Source organism: Pygocentrus nattereri, chromosome 8, assembly GCF_015220715.1.
Source record: "Pygocentrus nattereri isolate fPygNat1 chromosome 8, fPygNat1.pri, whole genome shotgun sequence".
Taxonomy (NCBI): domain Eukaryota; kingdom Metazoa; phylum Chordata; class Actinopteri; order Characiformes; family Serrasalmidae; genus Pygocentrus; species Pygocentrus nattereri.
In genome coordinates this window covers 16,208,796-16,236,494 of record NC_051218.1, presented here as the reverse complement: position 1 = coordinate 16,236,494, position 27,699 = coordinate 16,208,796, and the positions used below count along the sequence as shown (strand labels likewise).

The 27,699-nt window shown below is 37.9% G+C and overlaps 1 protein-coding gene and 2 long non-coding RNA genes across 4 annotated transcripts in view; 1 reads left to right on the top strand and 2 right to left on the bottom strand.

Annotated features, from left to right (window-relative positions):
* npm1b (nucleophosmin 1b) overlaps positions 1–21,139 on the bottom strand; it is a 31,682-nt gene extending 10,543 nt beyond the window's left edge. Inside the window, exons 1-8 of the mRNA XM_017704042.2 lie at positions 21,056–21,139; positions 20,501–20,583; positions 20,043–20,162; positions 17,453–17,546; positions 17,069–17,160; positions 16,372–16,448; positions 16,109–16,163; positions 6,004–6,087 (exon numbers count right to left, since the gene is read on the bottom strand). Coding sequence (XP_017559531.1) covers positions 6,004–6,087; positions 16,109–16,163; positions 16,372–16,448; positions 17,069–17,160; positions 17,453–17,546; positions 20,043–20,162; positions 20,501–20,583; positions 21,056–21,107 — 657 coding nt within the window. The 5' untranslated portion in view covers positions 21,108–21,139. The remainder of the gene's footprint in view (positions 1–6,003; positions 6,088–16,108; positions 16,164–16,371; positions 16,449–17,068; positions 17,161–17,452; positions 17,547–20,042; positions 20,163–20,500; positions 20,584–21,055) is intronic.
* LOC119263867 lies at positions 8,127–16,071 on the bottom strand. Of its 2 annotated transcripts, none has more exons than XR_005130593.1 (3): positions 13,733–16,071; positions 9,942–10,033; positions 8,127–9,183 (listed from the first exon to the last, which is right to left on the bottom strand). It is a non-coding gene; the product is annotated as an uncharacterized LOC119263867 (long non-coding RNA). The 2 variants fall into 2 exon arrangements; XR_005130594.1 differs by having other exon boundaries at positions 8,127–9,180.
* A 1,190-nt stretch (positions 21,140–22,329) lies between the features above and the next one.
* Positions 22,330–25,314, top strand: LOC119263905. Its single transcript, XR_005130623.1, has 2 exons — positions 22,330–22,585; positions 25,053–25,314. It is a non-coding gene; the product is annotated as an uncharacterized LOC119263905 (long non-coding RNA).
* Positions 25,315–27,699: the final 2,385 nt, after the last annotated feature.

Below are 27,699 nucleotides of genomic sequence, written 5' to 3'. Positions count from 1 at the left end.
GACTCACTGCACTGTCCACTGTGGATGGTAATGCCTTCTATGATGTATTCCTGGTACACCATAACAATATGGATTGAAGAATGTTAAATGCCTACACAGCTTTGAAAATGCAATGTTCCATCCATCTGGCATCCACCATCACGCCTCATTCAAATTTTTTACAATTCAGCAAAACAGTTTTGCTCATATTTATAAGCAAGTATGTCATACTTTGCTACTATGAAACAAGAGTGAGACATAGTGCTAACTGTATAACTAACTACGCTAGCTACTCTAACTGATGTTAAATAACGTCTTGGCATTTTGTCCACTGAGAAAAAAAGACAATGAGTCGTAAATGGCAATCAACGTGGCTATGGTTAGCTCCACTGGCTCATTAATGTACCCAAAGAGGCAGCCCGTGTTACATATCCAAAGCAAAAACAAACCGTATTTCCCTCAGTATTTTCAGTATTTCAGTAACAGTATTTCTCTGCGCTTGGCTATATTTTGTGAAACACCAGTTCATAAGCTAAAATTGCGTCTATGGCACTTAGATTATTTTCATTATTTCCATTATTTCAAGGTTATCTCTCTGTCTGTCTATATATCCATCCATTTTTTGACACAGTTTTCTCTTCCCTACAGTTAACCAGATATCTGTTCATGAACTCTCATGAATACTAGAATATCAAACCACCATGCACATCCCTAGAAAATGCACCATCCACGTATATAGGATGCACCATGAAAAGCATGTGTGTCACATAAGCCATATCTTTTCTTTGCATGTCTAGTCTTTGTCCTAAATCAGTCCACTGACTGGCTTCAGAACACTCTACAGTAGCACAAGGCAGCACTATTTTTTACATTGTGGTCATGTTTGCCAAACAGATAAAGCTGCGCAGCAGCCTTTCAAGCACTGAATGTTTTTCCTTAAGAAACACACATTGCACACAATCTCAGTAGGCTAGTATCTAAGACGGCTTTGCTGAATGGGGAGATAAAAAATAAACATGGTTAGAGGTTAATAATATTTCCAGCCTTTCCCTGGTGCTGAAAATAGTCAGCTGACAATAGTCTGACAATTTTTTTTGAGGCTGACAATAGTCATCAAAAGTTGAAAAACAGGGTCATCTGGGTAAAGTCAATCTTATATGTTTGCAGTGATTGAATTATACATTTTATTGCTGAACTGGTAGTTGTTAAGTAACCTTGTTGAGTTGTTAACCAAGACACCAACATAAGCGACTTAATCTATTTGTTCAGTCACACACTGAGGCACTCTGTCTAGTTTATTTTGGACTGCCATAAACTGTTACTTTACCTCATTTTAACTAAACAAAAAGAGTAATGAATGCAGTGAAAGTGGTTAATCAAGGAGCTTTGTTTGCTATTTAAAATAAAGAAGTTCAAATAGTTCAAGCAGTAATTGCCCAGGACTAGCCATGAGTTTTTAAGACAAACATAAGACAGTATCTTTTAGTGAAGACAGTGCTGTTGTTTCAAAGTTTTAAAAACTGGCCTGCCAGTTGCACAAACTTCAGAATGTGGCTTTAAATTAGCCCAGAGTGTTGCAATCACCAGACAGCAGATGATATGCATTTTATGAGCCTCCCACCTGTTCAGAAACAGAGACGTCATTCGTCATCTGCTCCACATCACCCTCGCCAAAACCATCCAAACTCAGTCACTGCCACCGCCTTAAAGAGATTCCATTTAGAGAGGGCCCTGTAAACTAAGATTGCTGTTTTAGATCTTTCAAATGTGTTCCGTGGGCTGTAGCCCTGCACTACATGTCCAAACTGGTGAGATTATATGCTATGCTTAAATATGGCACCTGCAGGACCCTAAGCTTCACAGTACATTTGCAATTATTTGTGGAACCTTGTCTAACTCTTTTGCACTGGTCTAAATAGTGATCCTGCTCAGTGGTCCGTTAGGTCATGTAGCAGAAGGTGCTGAGTGTTAAGGAAAAGGTCGTCTGTTGCTCTATAATCACAGAGCACTGCGTTTCCGCTCTCCTCAGGGCCTGCAGCAACATCAAACACCAAACCCTAATGAGGACTAATGGCAGAGGAGTGGCCAACCGGAAATAGGGAGGTGTCTAAGTGTGTGTGTGTGTGTGTGTGTGTGTGTGTGGCAGATCAGATTTGGATGAAGCTTCTAATCTTTGTAGTCATTTTAAAAATGGTCTTGCTAAATATACAGAATGACATTATGGTTAGTAAGGCTGGCTTTAGCATTTATAGGCTTTGAATCATCATTGTTTCCAAATAAGTACTCAAATACTCATTCTTAATTCTGCCTTTAAGAATAATAATATCAATCAATTACCCAAAATTAATGTGTTTGTTTTTTTTTTAAATAAAAATATCCCAGTTTTCCATTTGTAATACATTGTTTTAAACAAATTCTACATCAAAGAAAATGGATGATCACTGGGGAGGCTCGGGGGAGTGTGGCTGTGTTAAGTCAGAATCAGAATCCTTTATTGATCCCAGAGAAAAATTGCATTCGTTACAGTTGCAACCATTTATGTAAATAAGTCATTAATTATTTCCCTTTTTCTCCAGGGTTTTTTGATGAATATTTTGTTTAAAACAGTAATAAACAAATCTCTTCAATTGTCGGGAATACACTACAGCAGGAGTCGTCCATTGGTGGGCTACAGGCTGGAAGAGGACCAGCAAAGCATTTTAGCGGACCAAACTTGAAAAACTTTAAAAAATTAAAAAATCGTGTTTCAAAGTTTAGTTCCATAGAAGTTACATTTACACAGGTAGGTGAATGTAGTGTTAGAAGCCTTGCTTCTATATATATATATATAAATATATATATATATATATATATATATATATATATATATATATATAGAAGCAAGGCTTCTAACACTACATTCACCTACCTGTTTAAATTTTTTTTTTTTTTTTTTTTTTTTTTTTTTTTTTTTTTTTAAATAGATAATAGATTTTTGTTCTTCTTTGGATAAATTTTGAAAGATATTTATTTTGTTTTTCTTTCAAAAAGTTTTCTTTCTTTTTACACAAACAATACAGCATTTTAAAATCAGATTCTAAGAGAACATCCAAAACAAAACAGTTTAGCAAAATATATTTAATGTGTTGCCTAAAAAAATCATTAATGGTTAAGCACTGCAATGAAACCATTGTCGCCAATCTCTTGTGTTAGTTCCGTTGACTTGGACATTTGAAAGTGGGACATTTTTGATGTAACTGGACTTTTGCAATTTTTAGTTGCAATACTCCTGCACTAGAGTGTTCTAGAATTGTGTTGGGGTCTAAAAGGTAATAAAATCCCTCCGAATACTGAATTAAAAAATCTATTACCAAGGTAAATGAACACTAGAGCATAGAAATTATTCGGGCCAGTCCAAACAGTCAGCCAAACATTCAACAAGTAAGCATGCATAAGAACGCATTCACTCACACACATGCATATACACATACACGCTGCACACAGACTGCCCCAGGCTGTATCCAGTAATTAGCACTCCTCATGACAAACAGCTCCAAAGCTAATAAGGTGCTAACTTGGCCTTTTTTTGTTAGGTCAAGTGAACTGACACCAGGAGTAATGGGAAGTCAGATTAGTTAAGCAGGAGGGGCTGATTGGTGTGTATGTATGGGTACACACTCGCATACACATTTAAAGTATTAAAGGTGGTCTGAATGCACCTAAGCAAAGGTCAAATCTGTCCTGAGGGGGTGATTTCCACATGTCAGATCTGTTTATCTAGAGGAACTTATCATTCGTTTTGCATAGCATTTGCCAACTTCTCCCTTTGTAATGACATTAACTGGTAGTTTCAGGTAATTGGTAACCAGGTTCATTTAACACCTTTGGTTTGTTTAACACACAAAGCCTGATTGACATCTAGACACCTTTCTGCATTTCACAGTTTCAGGGGGAATTTGAAAGTCTTTAGTGTTCTCGTGAACGTCATCAACCCCATCCTACTACGTGTACCTACGAAAAACTAGCAACGTCAGCCATTCCATGTAACATCATCAAACAGCAGTTCATCCACACACCTAAACGTCTACAGGGAAGATGAAGTCTAGTAAGTGTATTTCAGATCCAGACAGTCAGCCACTCTGCCAGACCTCTGGGGCTTGCAGACGAGTTTGTTTTTAACAGCGGACCGCAAACGACCCTTTAAATTGGATGTTTTGGGATCCGAGCCACCAGCAGCTCTTTAGAACGCTTTGCGATTTCTTCGCCTGGGAAAACAGTGCAGGATAGCTCCAGCCTTTTCCATGCACTGAAAGAAGATTCTTTGTGCCTAAATGTCAAGACAGTTTCTGTCTAGTACACCTGATTATTCAAAGTATATTTAGCTATTTTAAACTCACTATCACAAATAGACATGAATAACAGCTCTGAGGATTTGGGACCTCAATGTCCTGGAAAGGTCTGCCTGATGTTCCCTATCAGTTTGAGCGCTGAATACTGTTATAGTTTGCCATGGCTTTAGGTGCATTTTGACTAACACGTAGCCCAGATGTTCACAACTTAATGTAAGTCTAAGTAGAGTCTCGAGTTACAAGTCTTTAGTAGAGACTTTCAGGCTTGGTTTCGAAGGACAGAACTGAAGGACAGAACTGAAGCGCTACACTAAGCATCTACGGTGCTTAAAATAAAGGGGCAAAACAATCTGAAATGGGTGGTTAGTCTATAGTTTGTAACTATGTCTGCTAGCCAGTAATGGCTAATCCATCTTATGTTTCAATAAGCCTTAAAAATGTAATCTGTTGCTTACTAAAACTGCAGCAAAATCATATGACTACTAAAGCTAATTTACCTATTGCTTGTTTTGCTTCTTTCTTTTAAGCACCACATTTACATGTAGAGCTTTGATCTGTTGTTCAGACTGAAGGTGTATCTATAATGGAAAACCTAAAGCCTCACTGAACCTGATGCTGCTGCAAGCTGCAAGGAGAACAGTATTACAGTAATTACTCCTGTTTACCTTTCCAGATTTCTGCCTCCAGGCCTTGGTCATAACAACTCAAAGGAGCTTTTCCCGTAAACTAGCTGTAGGGCCAGAGCGAGTTAAACTTTTCTGTGGCACTTTCGCTTTTACAAAAGGATGAGCTGGACTGACATGTCAGTGAAGTACTTAACATTTATTCCAGATAGTTCACTTATTACAGAAACAAGGGAAAAAAGGAAGAACAAATATTTTGCATCACAACAATGACTATAATTTTACAAAAATATATGTAAATTATTTAACCATTCCCATAATATAATTTCCTGAACCCCCACACTGCACATGACCACAGTAAAACTGAAAGCCAAAATCACACGCAAGATTGGAAAAGATTTAACTGTTCTCCTGCATTATGATTGTTGGTCCTATTCAATTATTTTTGTTTTTCTCCCCCTATGGTTAAAACTTCGCAAGAGTTAAGTTTTGAGTCTGAGTTGAGTCATGAGTCAGTAAAGTTTGAGTCTGGTGAGCATGTGTCCGAGTCAAGTCGTTAGTCAAGTCAACAAGTGAGTCCTCATCTCTGCTAGGAAGCAAGTGCACTTGCTACAAAAAAACAGAACTATATTCATCTAATTTTGAGTAAATGAGCCTTGGAGGTGGGCTCTAGAACATTTGACTAGATCACAGGTTCCCAACTGTGGTGCTGGACTATCCCCTGTCCAGCACATTTTTTGTATCTTCCTTGCTCTGACACTTCCATTTCAACACTGAAAGCACTTGTTAATGAGCTGATTAGTTGGATCAGAGAGCAGCGAGAACATTAACATGTTCAGGGCGGGGGTACTCCAGAACGAGGGCTGGGAACCAATGAACTAGACGAGCAAGATGAGTTACATGGTCACAGGTTGGTTATGAAACTCATTTAACATTTGCAAGTGATGTAATCATTAAGTCATTAAACACCACTTAAATGTAGCGTTTATGGATAGTTTTACATAAAACAGATATTAGATTATCATCTTAATGTAAACTAAGGCTCTCTACTACACTTTCTTTGGTTTACTTACCTGGCTGTGTGGCTTCCCTGGTTTGGTATCTTTTTTCCCTGGTGAGCCATTCTGTTTATCTGCGCCCTTGTTTTTCTCTGGAGCCTGAGTGAAAACAGAGAGCACATCATGAGCCCTCTATCCTGGGCTAAAAGCAGAAAGCATTTAACATGAGTCAGACAGGGCTGCAATGATTATTCAACAAAGTTGTTTTGACGACAATAATGTTTATGGAAAAAAGGCAACATCCTTAAAAACATTGCTATAATGTTTATGATACGTGATTTGGTAATTCCAACAGATTGTGATATAATAAAGAAAATGGTGCAGGCAATAGGTCATATATGGTTTTGTTGGACCTTAAAAAGAAGAAATCACTTTGAATGATGGTGGTGTTGTGACAGGAAAATATGAGAGAAAAATAAAGTAGCCATAATGGTGTGATTAGTCAAACAATCAAATAACAGTTAATAGATTCATTGATTATGATTATAATAGTTAGCAGTAACATCAAAGACGAAGCCCCGTAGCTGTCAGGCTCATTGTCTGTTGGACAGTGCATGTGACAGAGGCCCTAACTTCCTTTAGTTTTGACAGACTTCTGCATGTAACTGTGTAACTGAACACTCTTTTATGATCCTTTTAGGGAGGTTGTCTGTGAGGAGTGATAAGAGTGTTTGGTAATTTGTGAAGTGTGTAGCCTGTCGAGTCATGACCTGGAGGGTCTACACAACACTGTCACCCCATGTGGGGAAAGAGGACAGAGAAGAGGTAAGACAGTTAGCAGAATATTTACACAAAAGGGAAAAGAGCTCATGAAGATAAGCAAAATTAGACCAAAAGAGAGAAATCAGACAAGTGGAATGAAAGGCAGATTAAACATGGCAGGATCAGAAAGAAATAAGAGAAAGAATGGGTTAAATGAGTGTGTGTGACAGCAGTGTTCAGCTGTCATCCCCCTTAGGGCAGGAATCAGCACTCACAAAGCTGGTATGCACTTCCAAGGCTTTGATCTCCTCACACACACACACATGCACACGCAGAAACCCACACAAAAACAATTTCTCCAACATTACGGAACATACTTTTAACTCCTTTACTGTCCTGAAGAAACACCACACCTCCTACATACATACCAATTTACACATACAAGACAAATAATTCAACACACACACACACACACAGCTGTACGTAAAGGTTTGAACACTCTCCGTAAAAAGGTGCCTTAACTTTGCACAGGCCACATTTTTCTTTTTATTCCACTATATTTTCCAGTATTTAGCAAATAAATAGTAACTGTGTATTAAAATGTGAGGAAGTGTGTTCTCTGTAGAGGATGTGTATTTATTCTCACTTAAAAAATCAACAAAATATGTAATTTGCCGTAACTTTTGCACACGACTATTCAGCAAAACTCACAGGAGTCTTAGGAAAATTATATGTAAAGCCATTTATCCAGACAATAAACATTTATTTCTTAAATTAAAAAAAAAAAACACTGGCATTAAGAAACCCACAACTATAAACGATATGATACTGTATGTATGAGTGTGTTAGCTTAACCATTTCCAAGGCTCACGCACAGTAGGTACCATTCAATACCAACTTCGGTGTTCTGCTGATAGAGTTTAATAAATCCATACAATAGCTGGAGTACACTGAGAATTCAGAAACCAAGCCTTCTTCTGCGTTCTTCTAACCAACATATTCTTAAATTTAATCAACACAAAAGATCTTATATTTTACTGCATTTAAATTTATTTGTGTTCTAATATTAGCTGTGTTTGCAGGTATGAGGTATACATACACACACACACATATATATATATATATATATATATACACACACACACACACACACACACACACACACATTTATATTTGAATTTAGTTCTCATTTCGCTCCCAGCCAAACGAAAAGTTTCCATCTTGTTTGCGCAGAACATGAAAATAGGATTCAGAACTCTTTCATTAACTCACCAAGTAATAATTAGGCAAGGCAAATGTATTTATGTAGCACATTTCATACACAAAGGCAATTCAACACTCATTTTTGATGTTGAATAAAATATTTATATAAAATAAAATATAAATTCATATAAAATAAAATGTATATAAAATAAAATACATTATGTTGAAGAAAATATACACCTGCATATTCTTTTCAGAAACACACTGTGGAAAACTGTAAAACAATAAATTGCAATGTATTTATCGACAAGCCCCAAAACACTGGTTCATAGGAGACAGTAACATCCACCATGGGAAAGTCGAAGTGAAGAAAACCATGGGGCTTGACTTTGGCCTGAATTCACAGGTTCAAAGACCACTGATGGTATGTCGTCATTCTGTGGGTGACATTGTCCAAATTAGAAACTCCAGGCCTAAGCCAGATTTTTCTGTGGAAAAAAAATGAATGGAATTTCCAAAAATCACTGCTGTACATCGGTATCGGGTTTGAAACCTCTCTGTTCACAACAGGGAGTGATGGTGTTGGTTTTCAAAAATCACATTCATTTTAGTCATACAGAAATCCTGCATAGGCCTAAATCCCGGATATAGACATGACAGACTACAGATTGACGCATGATGTCAGACATTTACCATTATAATGGATAAACAGTCCAACAAGACAAAGCAATCAGAGAACATATACAGATATAATAAATGGTAAAGTGAATTTTAAAAATATAGTTAACCCACATTTTATTTCTGTTCTGTATGATTCAAAACAGTAAAACTGCCCAACATCTACAGATGCTAGCAAGCTAATAAACGGGAACAACCATTTTACAACCTCTGTTCTTTTTATCTCTCAAATAACCACATGAACACGCACATTGTGCTGCCTTCTTGGAATAAAGTCCCACTCAACTCTCTCTTGAAAGTTGCATAACATGCCAACTAAACCTGGTAACTAATTGCTGAGTAGAATTAAGTGAGTTTCAGCAAGGAACTCATCATACTCCGCAGGAATCCAGCCCTCCAGGACCAGAGCTCTCCACCCCTGGTGTTGGTTTGGCATACAGTGTAAAGGCGCGGCATGTCCTACTCCCCTTTGCCTTTGATGTCCTGCTCATCCACTAGAGCAGCAAGGACCTGGAACATCTGAGTAGTCTGGACCTTGCTGCAGAGATGAAGAGGTCCTCTGAGATGTAGATCATAGTGTTTGCCATTACCAGAAAAACCGGCGGAGACCTGCTAGTGGACAACAAAACTGTGATGAAGGAAGCTCATAAATAAACGTATCATAAACTGCAGCTTAACTGTAGATTTAGTTGATCATCCACTGCATTACAAATGTTATTTTTGCATGGGTAGACCCAAGTTCTTGTACATAAATAAAAGTAAGCAGGTCCTCATTGACAAAATAAAAATTAACAAAATAAGAAAACATCATATTAAAATTATTATAACAAAATACTTTAATTCTTATTGATGCTTAAGTACATCCACAACCAGCTACATTTGTACTTCAAGCAGAAATAAAGCTAAAATGCTTTTACTGAAGTGTTGCACTTTGTTAACCCCTGCTTTTACACATTCATTACGTCTTTAGTTATTCATTGCATGAATAATCTTCCCTTTCACAGATTGTCTGATTCAAATGTGTGTATTGTGCACACACACTGCCATTGTCAACCCTTAAATGAAAGTCTCCTTTACTAAATAAAGGCTTTTGTACTTCAGTTTAGATGCAGACTTTCTCCTTACTTTTTTTCTTAAAACAGCAATGAATGCGGGGGATGTGATGTAATTTCTATGTATGAATATAAATGAGTTTCTAACCAAATCACTGTAGCTGACTTCATATTTTCATATATTTTGCATACTTTGTGGCCAAGTGTGCATATCTACAAAATGTGTAATCTGTAATGACATTAGGCATATATAAATTATTAAAAAATGCTCTGTATGTTTAAATTCCAAGTGGTTCCAGCTTTTGCATCATTACTTACCATAGTCTTGCACGTCCCTAATGGTAGGAATCACCACATATGTAGACAGCATAAATGGAAGGAACTGCTGTGCTCTTCAGATGACCATTTTCCTTAAATGAAAACATCAGAGTTATGGAAAATTCCTTATAACAACTGCTTACTGATATATGTACCAGATAAAACATTTTGTTTCAGAATTTATTTTTCACATTTCTTCCAACATACATACATACATACGTGTATGTACCGCTGCTGTCGGAAAACCTTGTATCTCCTTTGCAGAAGGAAAAAAAAAATACTTTACTTTTAATGTCAATGGAACCAGACACCTCCCCTCCCACAAGTCATTTTGGGATGTTTCATTTGTCTGTTCTGCATGAAATTTACACTCAGTGTAAAGATCAACAGGCATTGTAAATTGTTAAAAACTGAAAAATTATAAAAATGGAGATACAAGGTTTTCTTCTGACAATAGCGATATATATATATATATATACATATATACTATATTGCCAGAAGTATTCGTTCATCTACCTTCACACCCATATGAACTTGAGTGAGATCCCATTCTTAATCCATAGGGTTTAATAGGTCGTCGCCCCACCCTTTGCAGCTACAACAGATTCAAGTGTTCTGGGAAGGCATTCCACAAGGTTTAGGAGTGTGTTTATGAGAATTTTGACCATTCTTCCAGAAACGCATTTGTGAGGTCAGGCACTGATGTTGGACAAGAAGGCCTGGCTCACAGTCTCTGCTCTAATTCATTCCAAAGGTGTTGAGGTCAGGACTCTGTGCAAGCCAGTCAAGTTCTTCCACACCAAACTGACTCACTCATGTCTTTATGGACTTTGCTTTGTGACTGCTGCGCAGTCATGTTGGAATAGGAGGGGGCCGTCCCTAAACTGTTCCCACTAGGGCTGCAACAACTAATGTGACAGTCGAATAACCTACCAATTACTGAAACAAATAACCGATTATTCGGATTATGAATCAAGACCTTACCAAATAACTTTGATGTAGCTTCTAGGTTTTAAATTTAGCTTAAGGTTATTTTATTAACTACCAATGAAGACAAAGATGAATAACATTCAAGAATTCAATGTTTCAATGAACTTTCCTGCTAATACAAAAGAATAAAACTGCAATATATTTTTCCTGTCAAAACTTATAACCAAGAATGAGCAAAGCAGTAGTAATAAAATATAACAAAACTAAATTAGTTTTTCTTTAATCAAGTTTTTTAAAAAAATCAATCTAAATTTAAATGTTAAACAGTGCCATCTGTGCTTTGTGCATTCTGCTCTCTGTCAACACTTCACCTAAACTGGTGCTAATAACGGGGTTTGATCCCTGTACAGGCCACTAGCTCAATTGGGGTAGTCGTGGGCTGGAGGTTAGGGATCTGGCCCTGTGACCGGAAGGTTGCCGGTTCGATCCCCAGGGCCGACAGTCCATGAGGTATCCTTGAGCAAGACACCTAACCCCCAACTGCTCCCCGGGCGCCGTGGAGTGTGCTCACTACCCCCTAGTGTGTGTGTTCACTGGTGTGTATGTGGTGTTTCACTTCACGGATGGGTTAAATGCGGAGTTGGAATTTCCCCATTTGTGGGATCAAAAAAGCATCACTTAACTCACTTAAACTGTGCAGCCACAGGTCTTTAGCGAAACGGTTGTGAAACGGATGGATGAAGACTCATCTCGGTAAGATGCGCCACGTCCCAAATCGCATACACTAACTATAGGGTGCGTAAAAACGGCGCATATACCATTAGAAGTGCACTAATTAGTGAAGTGTGTGAAGTACAGAAGTGTGTCGTTTGGGACGCGGCGATAGTTGTGCTAGCGAGCTAGTTAGCTAACCTAACGTTAGTGTCAAATTCTGTCCTACTTCCTGTTCTGAGCTGAGCTGTAATATTTGTATGTCGAAATGCAGGTTCTGGTATCGTTAATGGAGTTTGAACAGAAAAGCAAGTAACTATTATTCAGTGACCCCGTTTACTTTGCAGATAACGTTTAAGCTTTTAAAAACACTGCATCGACAGTGGGACGATGCAGTGGGACGACGCCGGAGCGGTGGAGTAATTCGGCGAACACAGGAGAGCGATTACACACGGGTTTGTGTTCTCCGCGAACGCTTAGCTCCACTTGCTAACAGGTTCAGGGCGTCGTTTTCAGCGGACATACAGGGCATCTGGACGAAGTGATACCGCTGAAATGAAACATTCGCCGATATCCCACCCGCTCCATCAGAGCGCGCCTCCTCTGCAGCGGAGAGTATTTGCTCTCACAAGAGAGCGAGACTCTTCCTCTTAAGATGCTTCGACATGGAAGATGTGCTCCCATAGCCATCTTAGGTCGGCTTTACAAATAGCACAACTGACGACCTCAATTTAGCTCCCACACTTTTGAGGATTTTGTTCTTGAGGCAGCCATCGCGCATGTTTACATACGCACTAAACGGTATTTCCTTTTTTTCCTTTTCTCCCCGATCTACTCTGAGCCAATGCAACGTAAGCTAACTTCGTTCTAGAGCGCACTGTACGGTGTAAACTTGAACGACAAAGTCTAAGTCTACTCTCCAGTAATCGGTAATGTCAAAACGTTCTAAGTGTACGTGCGAAAGACGCGTAATGACGTCACGAATCGACTATTAAATAGTTGACAACTAATTTGGTTGTTGATTTTAGTCGACCAAGTTGAATAATCGTGGTACCTCATGTTCGCACAAAGTTGGGAGCATGAAACAGTCCAAAATCTCTTGCTGTGGTTGGAACTAAGGGGTCGAGCCCAACTCCTGAAAAACAACCCCACGCCATAATCCCCCCTCCATCAAACTTTACACTTGGCACAATGCAGTCAGACAAGTACCGTTCTCCTGGCAACCGCCAAACCCAGACTCATCCATCGGATTGCCAGACAGAGAAGCGTGATTCGTCACTCCAGAGAACACGTCTCCACTGCTCTAGAGTCCAGTGGCAGCGCTTTACACCACTGTATTCAACGCTTTGCATTGCGCTTGGTGATGTAAGGCTTGGATGCAACTGCTCAGCTATGGAAATCCATTCCATGAAGCTCTCTATGCACTGTTCTTGAGCTAATCTGAAGGCCACATGAAGTTTGGAGGTCTGTTAGTAATTGACTCTGCAGAAAGTTGGTAACCTCTGTGCACTATGCTCCTCAGCATCCCCTGACCCCGCTCTGCCATTTTATGTGGCCTACCACTTTGTGGCTGAGTTGCTGTCATTCCCAATTGCTTCCACTTTGTTGTAATACCACTGACAGCTGATTGTGGAATATTTAGTAGCGAGGAAATTTCACGACTGGACTTCCTATCATGTTACCACGCTGGAATTCACTGAGCTCCTGAGAGCGAAACATTCTTTCACAAATGTTTGTAGAAGCAGTCTGCATGCCTAGGTGCTTGGCTTTATACACATGTGGCCATGGACGTGCTTGGAACACCTGAATTCAACGATGTGGATGAGTGAGTGAATACTTTTGGCAATATAGTTTATATTATATATATATATGGGTCTTATCTCTGAAGTTAACTAGCATAATAACTAACTTTATTTGACTATTTTATTTAATGTCAGTGAACAACCAACCTTACATTAAAACAACTTAAGCTAACCAACCAACGTATGCTGTGACGCACAATAAAATATTAAATACTTGTTTAATCTACGTACTAGCTAGTTTCAGGAAACTTCACATAATATTAGAAAGACTAAACACTTGTTTGACTGCCTAGTTGGCTAATGTTAGCGAGCATCTAGGTTATTCAAGTATAAAAATGAGCCACTTACCGAAAACAACTGTGAAGAACTTCCAATCGAGGATCTATCAGAACAGTGTACTGTCCAATCAGAAACCTCTTTACTTCAAAATGCTCTAAATGAGCATTCAAAGTTATCAATACTGATGTCAGGCAGAGCCAATCGCTGTGCTGTGTTCGCTTGTGGTCCAGGCTGTAGAGAAACGAAGAGTGCCTGCTCGTTCAAGAAGCTGTCCATCAACTCAGCACATAGCTGTCAATCACCTCGTCGCCAGAACCTTTTAAATATCCCCAGACTTCTCTAAAATGAATCTATTGTGGAAAAAAATACTGGGATATGTTTTAGAGGCACAGAAGCTTGTAGATTTTACAACACCTAAAAATCACTGGATGTGTATACTTTTTATATTTTTAGTTTTACTAGTTTTAGTTGGATTCACGTTCATGGGAACGGACACGGTTAAAAGTTGTACTGCAGTCAGCCACCAGAGGGCGTCAGAAACGTTTTTGCTGCACTCCCCCCCCCACCTCCACAGTCTATGGGTTAGACGGTAGAACCATTTGTTGCAATGTTAACTGCAGTCTTCTGCAGTTCCATTGATGGCTGCCTTGATAAAACAAGTTACGTACAGCTACTACATTGTCTGTTCATCACCAAAGTACACTGAGTATCTTTTAGCAGTGAAAAAACACTGCTGATGCTAGCAATATTAATAATTTGGCAGATGGCACTGCACAGTGCTTATGACAGAACTACTGACAAATCAATGAGGAGCAAACTGACAAAAGCAATAGCAAATAGAAAAGCTACAATTCCCCTTAAACAAGATTCAACAGTGGTTGAAACATTCACCCACTGCTGCCTTCACTAGACATCAGTGATAATAACTGGAAACTACCTTTACCCAAGTTTTTTGTACACCCAGCTTTCACATGATTTTCATGTTCAGTTCATACAAACTTTGCATGATGAAAATGATGATCCTGCATTACTAAAAGTTATAAATACCTACTGATGAAGCTTTGGTCCACTTATACAGCTATAATAAAATGTACTGCTTTTAAATGAAAACAATTTGAACACAATTAATCAAAATTAACTACACAAAAGTACCGTGCAAATGTAAAATACAATTTAACATAAGAATAAATATAACATTACACAAAAGCATTAAAGTCTGAAGAAATTTCATGTACTACAAGTTTTGTTCCTGACTGCTAAGTGAACTCCAGTTATTTCATGCATTTGTTAAATTCCATCAGCAGACTTTAATTTAATGAAGTACTGACTACCAGAGCTAAGCACTGAATGGTAACTGTAAATGGTGGGCTTCCTCAAGGTTTGAAAATGGTTAAACCAACTCACTGACACATAAAATCACAAACCACAATGTACTGTTATCTGTATTTGTTCTACTGTTAAGCGTTCTTTTTAACCAAGATATATGGCTTTACATATTTTTACAGATAATTAAGACAGTCAAATACTTTTTGTAAGCTTAAATCTAACCCTAACCTAAATCTCAGTGGAAAAAACAGAAATGGTTTGGCCCTTTCAGTGTTAATAAATGAAACATGCAGCTTCCGCAAAAAGACTTTTCAAAGTCAGGACCTGGACCGTATACAGGCCACACAAATTGACCTACCAGACATTACATAAACACATTGTCTAAACACAAATGTCAGGTGGTGAAGGAGACTTGGTGACAAGAGTGAAAGAACAAAAAAGAGGGAATGGACAGAGCAAGAGAGTGAGAGATGAGCGAAGACAAAAAAGTGGTGTTGAGTAGTCTCATGCCTTACTATGTGACTTGCCCTCTTACAGAACAAAATGCAGATACCTGCTGCATGTGTCTGGATGGCCAGTAGGCATTTAGCCAGATTACAGAGCACTCCAGTTGTTATGCTCCAGACAGCATGCTTATGCCTCTAAAAACAGATGGGTGCAGGGGCCCCATCAGAAGTACGCTACCCCACTAAACACACAGCTCTGACGATGGTCTAAGTGGTAGTAAATTTAAGTGAATTTTACATAGCGATTTTAAACACTCCGCTCATATCTGACATGACCAAACAGAAAATATCTCCTAATGTCTGCAGTGCAATTGAACATGTATGACATACTATGCTGGACACTGCAGTGAGGGCTATCAAATGGGCGTTGGGATTAAACATGGTGTGTTAATGGAACAATTATGAGTTTGTAATGGGCGTGTTTTGAAATGGTAAGAATGTGTGTCTCTCTCTCTCTCAGACTCTATTTTTTGCACTCTCACCCTCTCTGTGGTTCAAAGCAGACACTGGCACCTACTGGCCACTCATAATACTCCTTTTCACACAATAAAAGCACAGTGTAGGCATTTCTCTTTCTCTTTTTCAGACAGAGTAAACAAAAATAAAGACTTACTTTCTTTGGGGATTTCATGGGGCTCTTTGCAACTGTTTTTTCATCTTCTTCCTCTCTGTACAAAACATAGAGATCAATTTGCTAAAGGTTCAACGCACAATTATGTTCAGGTTAGGTTCACGACAGTAACACTTACAAAGCATAAAACAGCAGAAAGCATTAAAACTGGATTTCTCATGCTCCACTATGTTTATTGACGACAAAAGTTCTATTCTACTGGGTCTTAAAATCATAGTGCAGTTTAATACATAAATAAGTCTCACTCATCGTCATCATCATCGTCGTTGTCATCTTCGCTGTCATCCTCCTCATCTTCATCAGAGTCCATTTTGAGCTTTTTCTGCAAAAACAAAGAGATACAAATCAACACAGAATCCTCAACATAAAAGGAGTGAAAAAAGATTCTTGGAATTCTTAAGCTAAAAAAAATTATATTTATGTAAAGCTTGTTTAACATTTTAAGATTCAGTGATTAAAAAAACAAATACACAACTTTATGATTATTAACCTACGTCAGATTACAAAAATAACGTCTAAACCATAATTAAAATGGAATACAACCCAACCATTTTTATTTAATATTTTACACACTGAGCTGCACAAAATTAAGCAGGGCTAAATGTGCCCTCTCTGGAATTAAACATGCAGTTGGGAAGTGTTTTTCAGCATTGCCAATATACAAAATGTACTCAGAAACATGTACTGTCATGTAATTATTTATGCTAACAACATATATTGTCATACTGCACAGCCCTACTGACAGTGATGTAGCCACAACAATGTGAACAACTCCACAAAAGCAGGCTTTTTTTCATTTGTTAAGCTTTTATTCTCTGGCACAGGAGAGACTTTAAATCTGTTTGAGATATAGGATTACAGAGGTAAAGTAACATTCAGCTGGGAGTGACTACAGAAACCACAGTGATATTAACATAGCAGTAGTAAGCACTACTTGCTTACCTGTGCCACTTTCCCAGGGGCCATGTTGGACGGTCTCTTCACTGGTGATGTGTTATTCTCCTCCTCTTCCTCATCATCAGACTCCTTCACACCTAAGCACAACAGAGATCACATCATCAGAATAGCATACTGAGAAAAAAACGTGGGTTTTAAGCCGAGCTATGAAGGCGAAAAGCGAGGGACAGTCACGAAGACATTGCGATAACGTGTCCCAAAAACACTATGATTTATGTTTCATGAATATGTTGTACATATTTTTGTAATACACAGAAATCAAGTGCTAATCCAGATAAATTAAGTTAATTAAATATACAAAGTATTAAATAAACATGGAAATGGTTTAATGGAAAATCCTAAGAAATTAGTGCAGAGACAAAAACTTACTAACAAAATGTTGCCCACTTATGTACACTGGGCCGGCACCGGATTGCAAACGGAATGAAACTGGAGGGGTGACTTCAAAACCCCCTAAACTTAGCTAGAGAAAACACACAGAAGAGGACTTTGTTACCAAAACACTACACAAATAAAGAAGAGATTTTCAGTCCTATAAAGCAGACATGTGAGATTAATAAAATAAGACTTTTTTTGGTTTCAATGGATGTCAAACAATCTCATCAATACAAACTTTAAAACAATTAACACAAAGCCTTAGAACAGGCACTGATTGTTTTTAATATAAATGTGAGATAATATATTGATCTGGAAAAGTCCTGGAGAACATTGCATGGCAACAGCAACTGTTTAAATCTTTAATTTTAGCACCCAGAGCTGCCCGTTTCCCAAAAAAAAACATACTGGACATGGTGCATTCTGAACATAGCATACCAGCAATTCTCAGATAGGCTTTAAGCTAAACAAACTCTTCCTTAGAACATTGTTGCGCAATTCTGGAATTCAGAGGCAAAGCCAGATTGTGAATGAACAGTCCGCAGTGTCAAGTATGAATATTTGTGTCCATAGCAACTGGATGTAAACAGCTGATGGCATGTGAGGATGTTCTGGTTAATGTTTATATGACAGCTGTGTAATTACATTAAATGGCAAGACACCCAGTGCAATCATCCAAAATCAGCACAGAATATCTGTTTCAACACAAAGGAGCTAACTGTTTCCTGAGTGAGTGTTAGACAGAAGCTTGTAATTAAGGTTAAATTCAGGTTTTGATTCTTCTTTTAAAGTACGCCCAGTAGACATGTTCACTCATAGAATGAGATGTTCTCACCTTACATGTACCAAGCACAAAAACCTTACAAGTCATATGCTGCAAAATTAAGAAACCCCTTCATTTACTGAATTCCAAGTAAGTCATATTTCTGAGAAAATAGAAGATAAAGAAGGTGACATGAAAATTGGAAGTGGAATAAACATTATTACACTGCTACATTATTGCTTCAGATTTGTGACAAGACAATAAGTAAAGGAACCATTACTGAGAAAAGGAAACAGACAAAAAATAAATAAATCAAATTTGGAACTCAACCAAAGAAGTTGCTGGTGCTCCGAGAACAATGGACTCACCACTCCAGATCCTAGACTTCAAAACTGAATGCATTTGGGATTACTTGAATTGTGAGAAGCAGAAAATACAACCAACTTCTAAGACTTAACTTTGGTGGTATGGAAAACTATTGCTGCAGATTTCTTTGAAAAACTGAATGCATGTCTCATGAAAAGAATGAGAGCCGTAATAAAGCCAATAGGATGTCACTTTTCATATTGAAAAATATATTACTGTGCTTTAATACATTGTTGACTGTATATTTTCTGTTCTTAAAAAAATGAATAACTTGTACTTAATAGCTGTTTTGCCTGTAAATAAATAAAGATTTGACTTTTGCACAGTACTATAGGAGTGCAGTTCACTAAAGGAAAGTTCAATGTCATTCTTACCACATTCCTAAAAGCTCTGTTTGCAAACTAACCAGACATCCATCCACACACGAATGTATGTAAACTCTGAATTCTGTTAACACACAACAATAAAGCATAGCGTCCCTCCCAATTACGGAATCAGATATTTTCCGGTGTTGAAAATAAGTGTGATTAATGACGTCATGGAGAGTTTGTGCTCGTTCCTCCGATGATGCAACTGTCCTGTCCCGGCCCAGCCCTGAAACAACCTGTCAATCATGACTCGACCAGCTTCAGCAAAGCAGGAATTTTTATGAGGCACTCTTCTCCAGCACTATAAAATGCACATCTTAACAAGTAGACATAGCTTTGCAAAGAGCAAGAGCAACCGTTACAGGGTAATAGTGATATGATAATGCAAATATGCGCACTAAAAACAGTTGAACAGCCACCCTCCACTAAACCATGTCAAAATCTAATGAAATACTACTGAACATTTGTTAAATAGTGCATGTTTCAGTTTAGAAAGATTAGAGAGACTGGACAAATGTGCAGGCACTAATCACAGGAGAGGAGGTGCGCCCATTATGACAATATTTATCGCCATCACATATGTTGTAGACATAGACAGTAACTAAAGAACACTGATCAACTGGGCGTTTCAGTACAAAATAAATAAAAAAAGATTTGTCTCTCCCATTTCCCATCCCAACAGAAGCAGCACTCTGAGCAGTTCAGCACTTCAGAATGTTGTGTATCTATCCAAGAGCACAATTTTCAATCTAGAGTTTCTCCTCATTTCTTTTTAGTCTAAACACAAAATATTTTGAAAACCACTACCAATTTCAACAAAAAATATTTAAAGGTTAAAGAGGCATATCTTACTACATTTCTTTTATTATTTCTTATTACATATCTATTATTTCTATTACATTGGGTCTGCTTCTGTCCGTTTAGAACTACAACTACCAGAAAAAGACTAATTACTGTATAGTGTGTGGGTATATTATATATATATATATATATATATATATATATATATATATAAACAAAAGGAATAGGCTACAAAGCTTTATTGAAAATCTAGTAAACTGACACTTCAGTAGTCTGAATCACTTACAGAGGGCAGAATAGATGGTTTCAGCACAGCAAGAGGGATTTTGGTCGTCTTGCCATCGTACGTCACTCCCTCTATCTCCACTGTATGGAAATTATCCTCTGCTTCAGCTCCCAGACACACCTGTGATAAAAAGTAAGCAAAAACAATACATTTTTTTTCCTTCTTTTCGGACATCTCCAAAGTGCTACCTAATAAACCTGAAGTAATTACAGAATTTCTGGATCTTGGTTTTCTTTAAACATATGATGTGCTTTATGGCTTCCACAGCCTATGGAATAAGTAGGCCTGCAGTAATAAACAATACCACACCAAGAAATAGATAACGCTGATTAGTTAAGCAAGCAGAAAACATTAACCTTCTAAAAGTTTGCATCATATTATGACTCTGTGTCTTACTTGGCTGCAAATTACCTGTTTATACCATATTAAATATTAGAAAGTAATAAAAGTCAAAATACCGCTTTCAGGGACAGCTGATGGTCAGCTTCATCATCGTCTACCTCGACTTTGTGTTCCTTCTTATCAGACTTCAGCACACATCCTGTGTTACAGGGAAAACACATCAGTGTAAAAGAGAATCCCTGAAATAAGGCACAGTCCCGAAATCTGCAATCTGGAATGCAGATTTTAGCTTTCTAGCTAACAAATCCTGCTATCAGCTATAGCTCAACCAATCCTGGTCACGTCTGCAGCAAGTATGTGTATTAAAACAAACTGCTTCGTGACTTCCCTGAACGCCTCCTAAAATGTTAAAGAATTATAGGGCGACACAATGTTTGGGGACTTCAGTAACTGCACTTCCCACAGGGATTTTCCTAGTTGGCCAACTGACTAAAAACAAAGGCACATTTGGTTAGCTTGCTGGCTAACTAGCCTGCGAGCTCGCAGCTAAACTCTTAGGTTACCTCGCGATCAATCCTTACTATGTATCAAGTGGTCGTATAATAGTGGAAGGCGAATGTTTATTAATCTCATATGGTTATGCAATATAGTACTTCACGTGACAGGCTCACCGAATAAAAACATCTGGGGTCGGCTAAGGTCTGGGACGCTGTCCTCTGCCATTTTTGCGCCAGAAATGACTCGGAAATAGTGAACAGGTCGGTCGCGAACGATCCGGCTCAAGGAACCGACTCATTGAAGTGAACGACGGGAGCCGGCTCCAGCACAGTGAGCCCACGAACAGGAGGGAGGGAGAGTCTCCCGCAAAGTGGGAGGAAAACGAGTGACAGGAAACGTAGAAATGTCTGGACACATTTTAATGTGGTAGACAGCTCCAGGCAGAGTGTAGACTGTGCAAAGTTGAGTGATGTTTTGTTGATGTTGTGTTGTTTCACTGTACAAATTTACAAATAATATACACAATCAGAAATTGGACATGTTTATCTTATTTAGATGGGTTTTTTTGTATTTTATAATTTATTTTTGTAGCACTCTGTTCCACCTTGAGTATATAAATAAAGCCATATAAATAATAAGCATTTGATATAATGCATGTTTTTACATTAGTAGTTCATTTTGCGCATAATTTGCAAAAAAATCTGAGGAGCCACTTGGAAGCGAAGAGTCGGCTCTTTTTAGTGACCCGAGCCAAAAGAACCGGCTCTCTAAAAAGAGCCAGAATTCCCCTCACTACTCGGAAATCGTCATTCCTTGAATTTTGATTGACGGCTACGTTAATCAATTAGTTCACAGAACAAGAGCCATATATGAAGAATAAGGTCGCACATCCGGTAAAAGACACGCCCCCATGTTTTATTTGCGGCATTGCCTAGATTTCATTTTTTAATGCAGTGTATCCGTTTAATCACACTAGATTACATCAGTGTACAGTGTACTTGACGAAGCTGAGAACAGTTACGAATAAACATAAAAATATTAGACAATAGATAAAAACAGTACATTAAAAACAGAAAGGCGTACATTACTAATGTTGTCGTTGTTGTTTTTATTTTTTTTATCTATAAACAAAATAAAATAAAATAATACTACTCCAAATAATCTATCTTTGCTGTGATCTAGGAATATAGGCTGCATTTTTCATGGATTGACGAAATGCATCGTTTGGATTCACATAGCTGTATCATATCTGTCCACTAGATGGCGTAAGTAAAATGTTGACGTGTGTTTCCCTCTCGCTGCGTCGAGGTTCTCCCTCCCGCTCAGCAACGCAAAATAACAAAAGCCCTCAAATCACTCGCTTTACTGATTCGTAGCCTTATTTTTGTTTTGTTTTTTTTATATATATATTTTTTTTAGTTTTAGGAGATCAATGCACTCTTCTCAACTATTTACCTACTTTATTTGCGTAATTTGTAAACATTTGCCATTGGGCATTAAGTGTCATTATTACCAAATGTACTCTTTATCTTCATCTTTTGTCAAAACGGAAGACAATAGAGCACAGTAGACTGCCCTTTAGAGTAAACACAGTGACCGCGTTGTTTACTAGTCAGGTCTGTGAGAGGATGGAGCTCCCACGCTGGCGCTGGCGATGAAAATATCCATCCTGAGACACAACACTACCAAACCAGAGAGCCAAGGTGAGTGACCGCTATCAAACACAGAGCTTAGCTCAGACACATGCTGGTAGTGTGATATATTCAAAAGAGCTTGTCATGCTTGAGCTGCTTAAAGCCTGAGACCTGTTTGTGCAGGTGAGGGACACACATACAACCAAAACAGCCCTGTTTGTGAATCATGGAAATGTATGTGTGTGTGTGTGTGTGTGTGTGTGTGTGTGTGTGTGTGTGTGTGTGTGTGTGTGTGTGGACTTGTACTCGCCTGCCCATGTTATGACTTTTGTCTTACCATATTCAGAACAAACTACGTTGTTGGCCTGTTGATTAACCCATTCATGTCTAACACATGTATTCAGTACAATAAGAAAAAAAAAACAGTATGTTTGTCCTTTTATAAATCACTTTCATATTTCAATTTAATCCCTTTTTTTGGATCAGAGAACATGTTGTGCAAAGGAAATGTGGACATGAAGGAGTTAAACAGATGTAAACAATTCTGTGTCACTTTTTTACCACATTGCTGAAATAAAGGAAATATATTTACTAAGCACAAAAAGGGGTCTTGAGGACGATGGTGATGATGATGCATTTACACTAGTAATACCTCAAAGTCATAAGCTCTTCCATTAATAATCATAATAGTAGTAATAAGAGTAATTAAGGTTTATTAAATTCAGGTTTTGATTCTTCTTTTAAAGTAGGTAGACATGTTCATTCATAGAATGAGATGTTCCATGTTCTTACCTTAAATGTACCAAGCACAAAAAACATTACAAGTCATATAGTGCAAAGTTCAGAAGCTCTTTATTTATTATAATTCAAATTGAAATGGCTAATATGTACAAGTAAGTCCTTTTTTAGGAGATATTTCTGAGAAGACAGAAGACAATCCACCTGCATAATGAAGAAGAAATGAAAATTAAGTCGGAAAAAACACTTAAAAGCTACACTATTACTTCAGATCTGTGACAAAGAAAATAGACAAAAAAAAAATCTAAAATTTGCAACTTCACCAAAGATCTATATTTATATGTACTTTGTTGGCCTCTATTCAACTTGTATTTTAAAGGTCACGAACCCTCAGGACCACCGCAGAGCAGATATTACTTGGGTGGTGGTGCGTTAGTGTGTAGGAGTGTCAAATAGTATAGGCAGTAAGTTGACACAGCATTTAAAAACTCCAGCAGCACTGTAGCACCCAAATAATAGATGCCCTGTGGTCCTGGGGGGTCCTGGCCATTAAAGAACCGAGTGAAAGGGTCTAATAAAGTATGCAGAGAAGCAGTTGGACTACAGTCTGGAATTGAAGTGAATATGAATATTTTTTGAAGGGACCAGGCTTTACACATACAAGAAATATTAGTGTTCTGTATTCCCTCTATCAAGAGCTGTATGAGTTTTTAGTGACGATGTCATATTATTAGATTAGAATAGATAGTGTTTCTTTTTTGAACACCAGTAGACAATTATTTGCGAAGGCAGAGTAAGACATAACACATCAGCTAGGCATAATATACTCTAAACTATCTGCATTTTAGGAAAAATTTGAACTTCCAAAAATCTTCCCACCATGCAAAGTTCAAAAATCCACAATGTACAAACATCCAAAGTCACTTGGGCTGTATTTCACAAAGCAGGATTTCTCAATAAGCTGGATAACTTAAGCCAAAGGTTGAGTTTTGCACAATGGAAATGTTTCTTATCTCTTCTCCTTGAACCTAAACCTTGGTTTGTGAAATACTCCCCAGGCCTGTCTTTATCATGTCAACATCTATCCTCGGTGTATGGGGCCATGATTTATATAATTTATATATTCTGTTTGACCTAAAGTTTTTTTTTTTTGGATTTGTAGTTGTGCTGGGGTAGTGTAGTGTAGTGGATAACATTTCTGCCCTCCATACAGCACTCTAGGGATCAATTACCAGGGCAAACACACCTCACACTGTACCAATTACAGTCCTTGGGAAAGACACCAATCATCTCCCCACCTCTGTGACATGATTGACACTGTAGGTTAAGAGTATCTGCCATATGCCATAAATGTAATATAAAAGAAGAAAAGTTAGTGTAACTCGAAAAGTTTTGGCTGAATGTATCATGCAGCAAACACTCTTATGCTAGCTCAACAAGATATTTCTTTTAGTGCTAATAACAGAACGCCAGTCAGTGTAACTAATTATTTACGTAAGTGTAGTACTGTTGAAATGTAAAAAGAGTGTCGTTTCACTTCTGCCACTGAATGTAAGGATGAATATAAAGCGATTTAATCTCAGTGCAGGAATTCTATTGCACATAGTCCCCTTTGAGGCCTGTGGTCTGTTGCATTTGTGTTCTTACATGTATATCTGTGATCTGAACATGTATGTCTGAGTTTATGTTTATCCAGATCTTTTTGTAGTATTGTTCACTGACCCTTGTCAGCCTTGTCTGGGTTTTTTTGTGTATGCAGAGCCTTACACATTTTTTCTGTTTTCCATTGCCTCTCTAGATCATGAAGTCAACAAGGCTACGTTCGGTTAAACACCTGATGAAAGCCACCCCACAGAAGCCCATTAGGAGGAGCACAGCAGGTCTTATTTACTCTTCCCGGGTGATAAACGCAGGAGTCTGTCTGCAAACATAAAGCGAGATAGGAAGTGTGATACAGGCTTACTCTCAACCTTCAGCTTCTTGTGTGGTGACATTTTATGGGAAAATGGGAAAATGGGGAGGCCCTCAGGTAGGCTGTAAAAAAAAAAAAAAAAAAAAAAGAGAGAGAGAGAGAAAGGAAAAAACAACACATCGCTGGAGAAGCTCATAGCACCTGTAGCCAAACACAATACCAGTTTTGAAAACAGTGGGCAAGAGGAATTTTAGCAAAAGCAGCCAAGTCACGTCGGCGTGGCGGTAGAGACATGAGATGAAAGCCATTCAAGGGCTGGCAGAGGAAATAGGGGTGAAGGAGGTGGGGCAACCGGCCCATACTGACAGGATCTAACCCACCGTCAAATCTGACTAAACCAGCGATGAGCAAAAGTAAAGCTAAAGTTAGACTGCTGCTTTGCATCCAACTGCAAAACTGAATCTATGTATAACGCTGCGAAATCGCATGAAATGGAAATAGGATGCTTTAGAAAAGGAATTTAAAAAGCTGACATTGTTTCTATTATGCTAGAGTTACTGACCCTATAACAGGTGTACTCGAAAACAATGAAAACACTTCTGCAGAGAGTCTAGTTTCGGTTTATGCATACACGCAATATTGTTTTGACAGGGCTTTGATGCACTAAGCAGCCGTTATAAAACACAGTTTTCAACACCTGGCAGTTCTGTGTTTTGGTGTGAAAGAAAGTGCTGAGCCTGGTTTTATTAGATGGTGTCAGTGTTAGAAATAAAGGTACTGTGCAGGTACATTTTTTGTTCATCAGAGTACAAACAATGGTTTTAAAGGCTAATTGTGCAAATGTACATATTTGTACCTTTTCATAATGTTGTGTTTAAAACAGAACAATAAAATATTAAAAGCCTAGAGACAAGATGGGTTGTTTAGATTATGATGCAGTCATGTTCCCAGACTAAAGGTACTGAAAATGTACCCTTGAGGATACCACCCCAGTGACTGTTTAGTACCTTTTTTTCTGAGAACATAGATATAAAGATATTTCCAATCCACTAAAGTAATTCTGCTAGAAATTGTCATTGGTGGTTCTGAGAAATAGTTTGAATGTACTAAAGTATATACTTCAGTCGTGCTGCACTTCAGCTTACTATTGTATAGGAATTTTGCCTTTTATTATGATGTAAGTGGTTTATTATAAATGACCAATGAGAATAATGAAAGACATGCCCAGCTATCAGGATTTAAAAAAAAAGAGAGATATCGGAATTTAAATACATTTCAACAACATGACACAACGTCTAATGTCTCATTTGTCTGGAAACTCTGAGACAAAAAAAAGACAATGCTAGTTAAGATTTGTCACCACTGAAAATCAAAACAGGTCAACACACATTGGAAAAATAAAAGACAAAAAAAGTTTTAAAAAGTAGTCAATGAAAAGATCTTGGATTAATTGCACCTCTAAGAGTAAGTCAACAGAACAAGAATCTGTGATGTTAAATTCTGTTAATAAATTTTCTAAATTGAAACCCCCCCCCTTTTTTTTTATACAGTGCATGCTCATCATTCATTATGAATACGAAAGAACTCTCGGTGACAGTTTCCAGGACATAGATTAAGCCTAAGCATGGACAAAATGGTCATAACGGTGGTGACTCACCACTGAAAATTCTTTTTATTCAAGGCTTAGTCTTAATCTGGGTCTGTAAATTGGCTCTTAGAAGCAAATCTGACTTAAGTATCAAATGTGACTCAAAATATACCAAAATATATCCTAAAACCCATCATATCTTAGCATCTCAAAGGACTTGACATTAAAAAACTTGTTTTCCTTTAACAGTAAATATGCATTATTATATTAGTATTCTTATAAATTATGTTTAATGACAAAAGCCATTTAAAATAGATCAGAACTTTCAACTCTCAGGGAACTGAGGAAAACTCACTGAAAAAGGGTAATAACAAAAAAAGTATCAAGACCCATTTTGTGTGTGAATCTATATTTGTTCTATGTCTATATATATTTTGTTCTGTATCTATATTTGTCTATACTCCCATAACTACATAGCTTTTCAGTGTCGTAGTAGTTTACTGCATAATTCATAATACTTAATGGATTATAAGCCTCAAGTTAAGATTAATAACTAAATACTAAGCCTAGAATTTAAAGAGTTTAGATTATGAGAAGAACAGAAAGCTGGGCTGGTCTAGTTCTGTGAATATTTCAATTTAAAACTGGCTCAAACCACAGCCCGTGATTTATGCTGCTGTTGATTCTCTGGTGGGGCCAGGGGCTGCACAACACACACCGCTCTAATCAGTTTACTTCTTCAGCATTTCCTGGGAGAGGCAGCCATGTGTACTGAAGAGTGTGAAGGCTCATTTAGTGCAGAGAACAGAGCTGTGCGTCTACACCCCTGTGCTGGAGATTAACCCTGATAGTGCTCTGCTGTGGCATCCAGAGAGAACATTTTTTTGTTTTGACTCAACTCTATTTTCTTTCTTACTGAGATGATAACGCTTGTTTACACGCCTA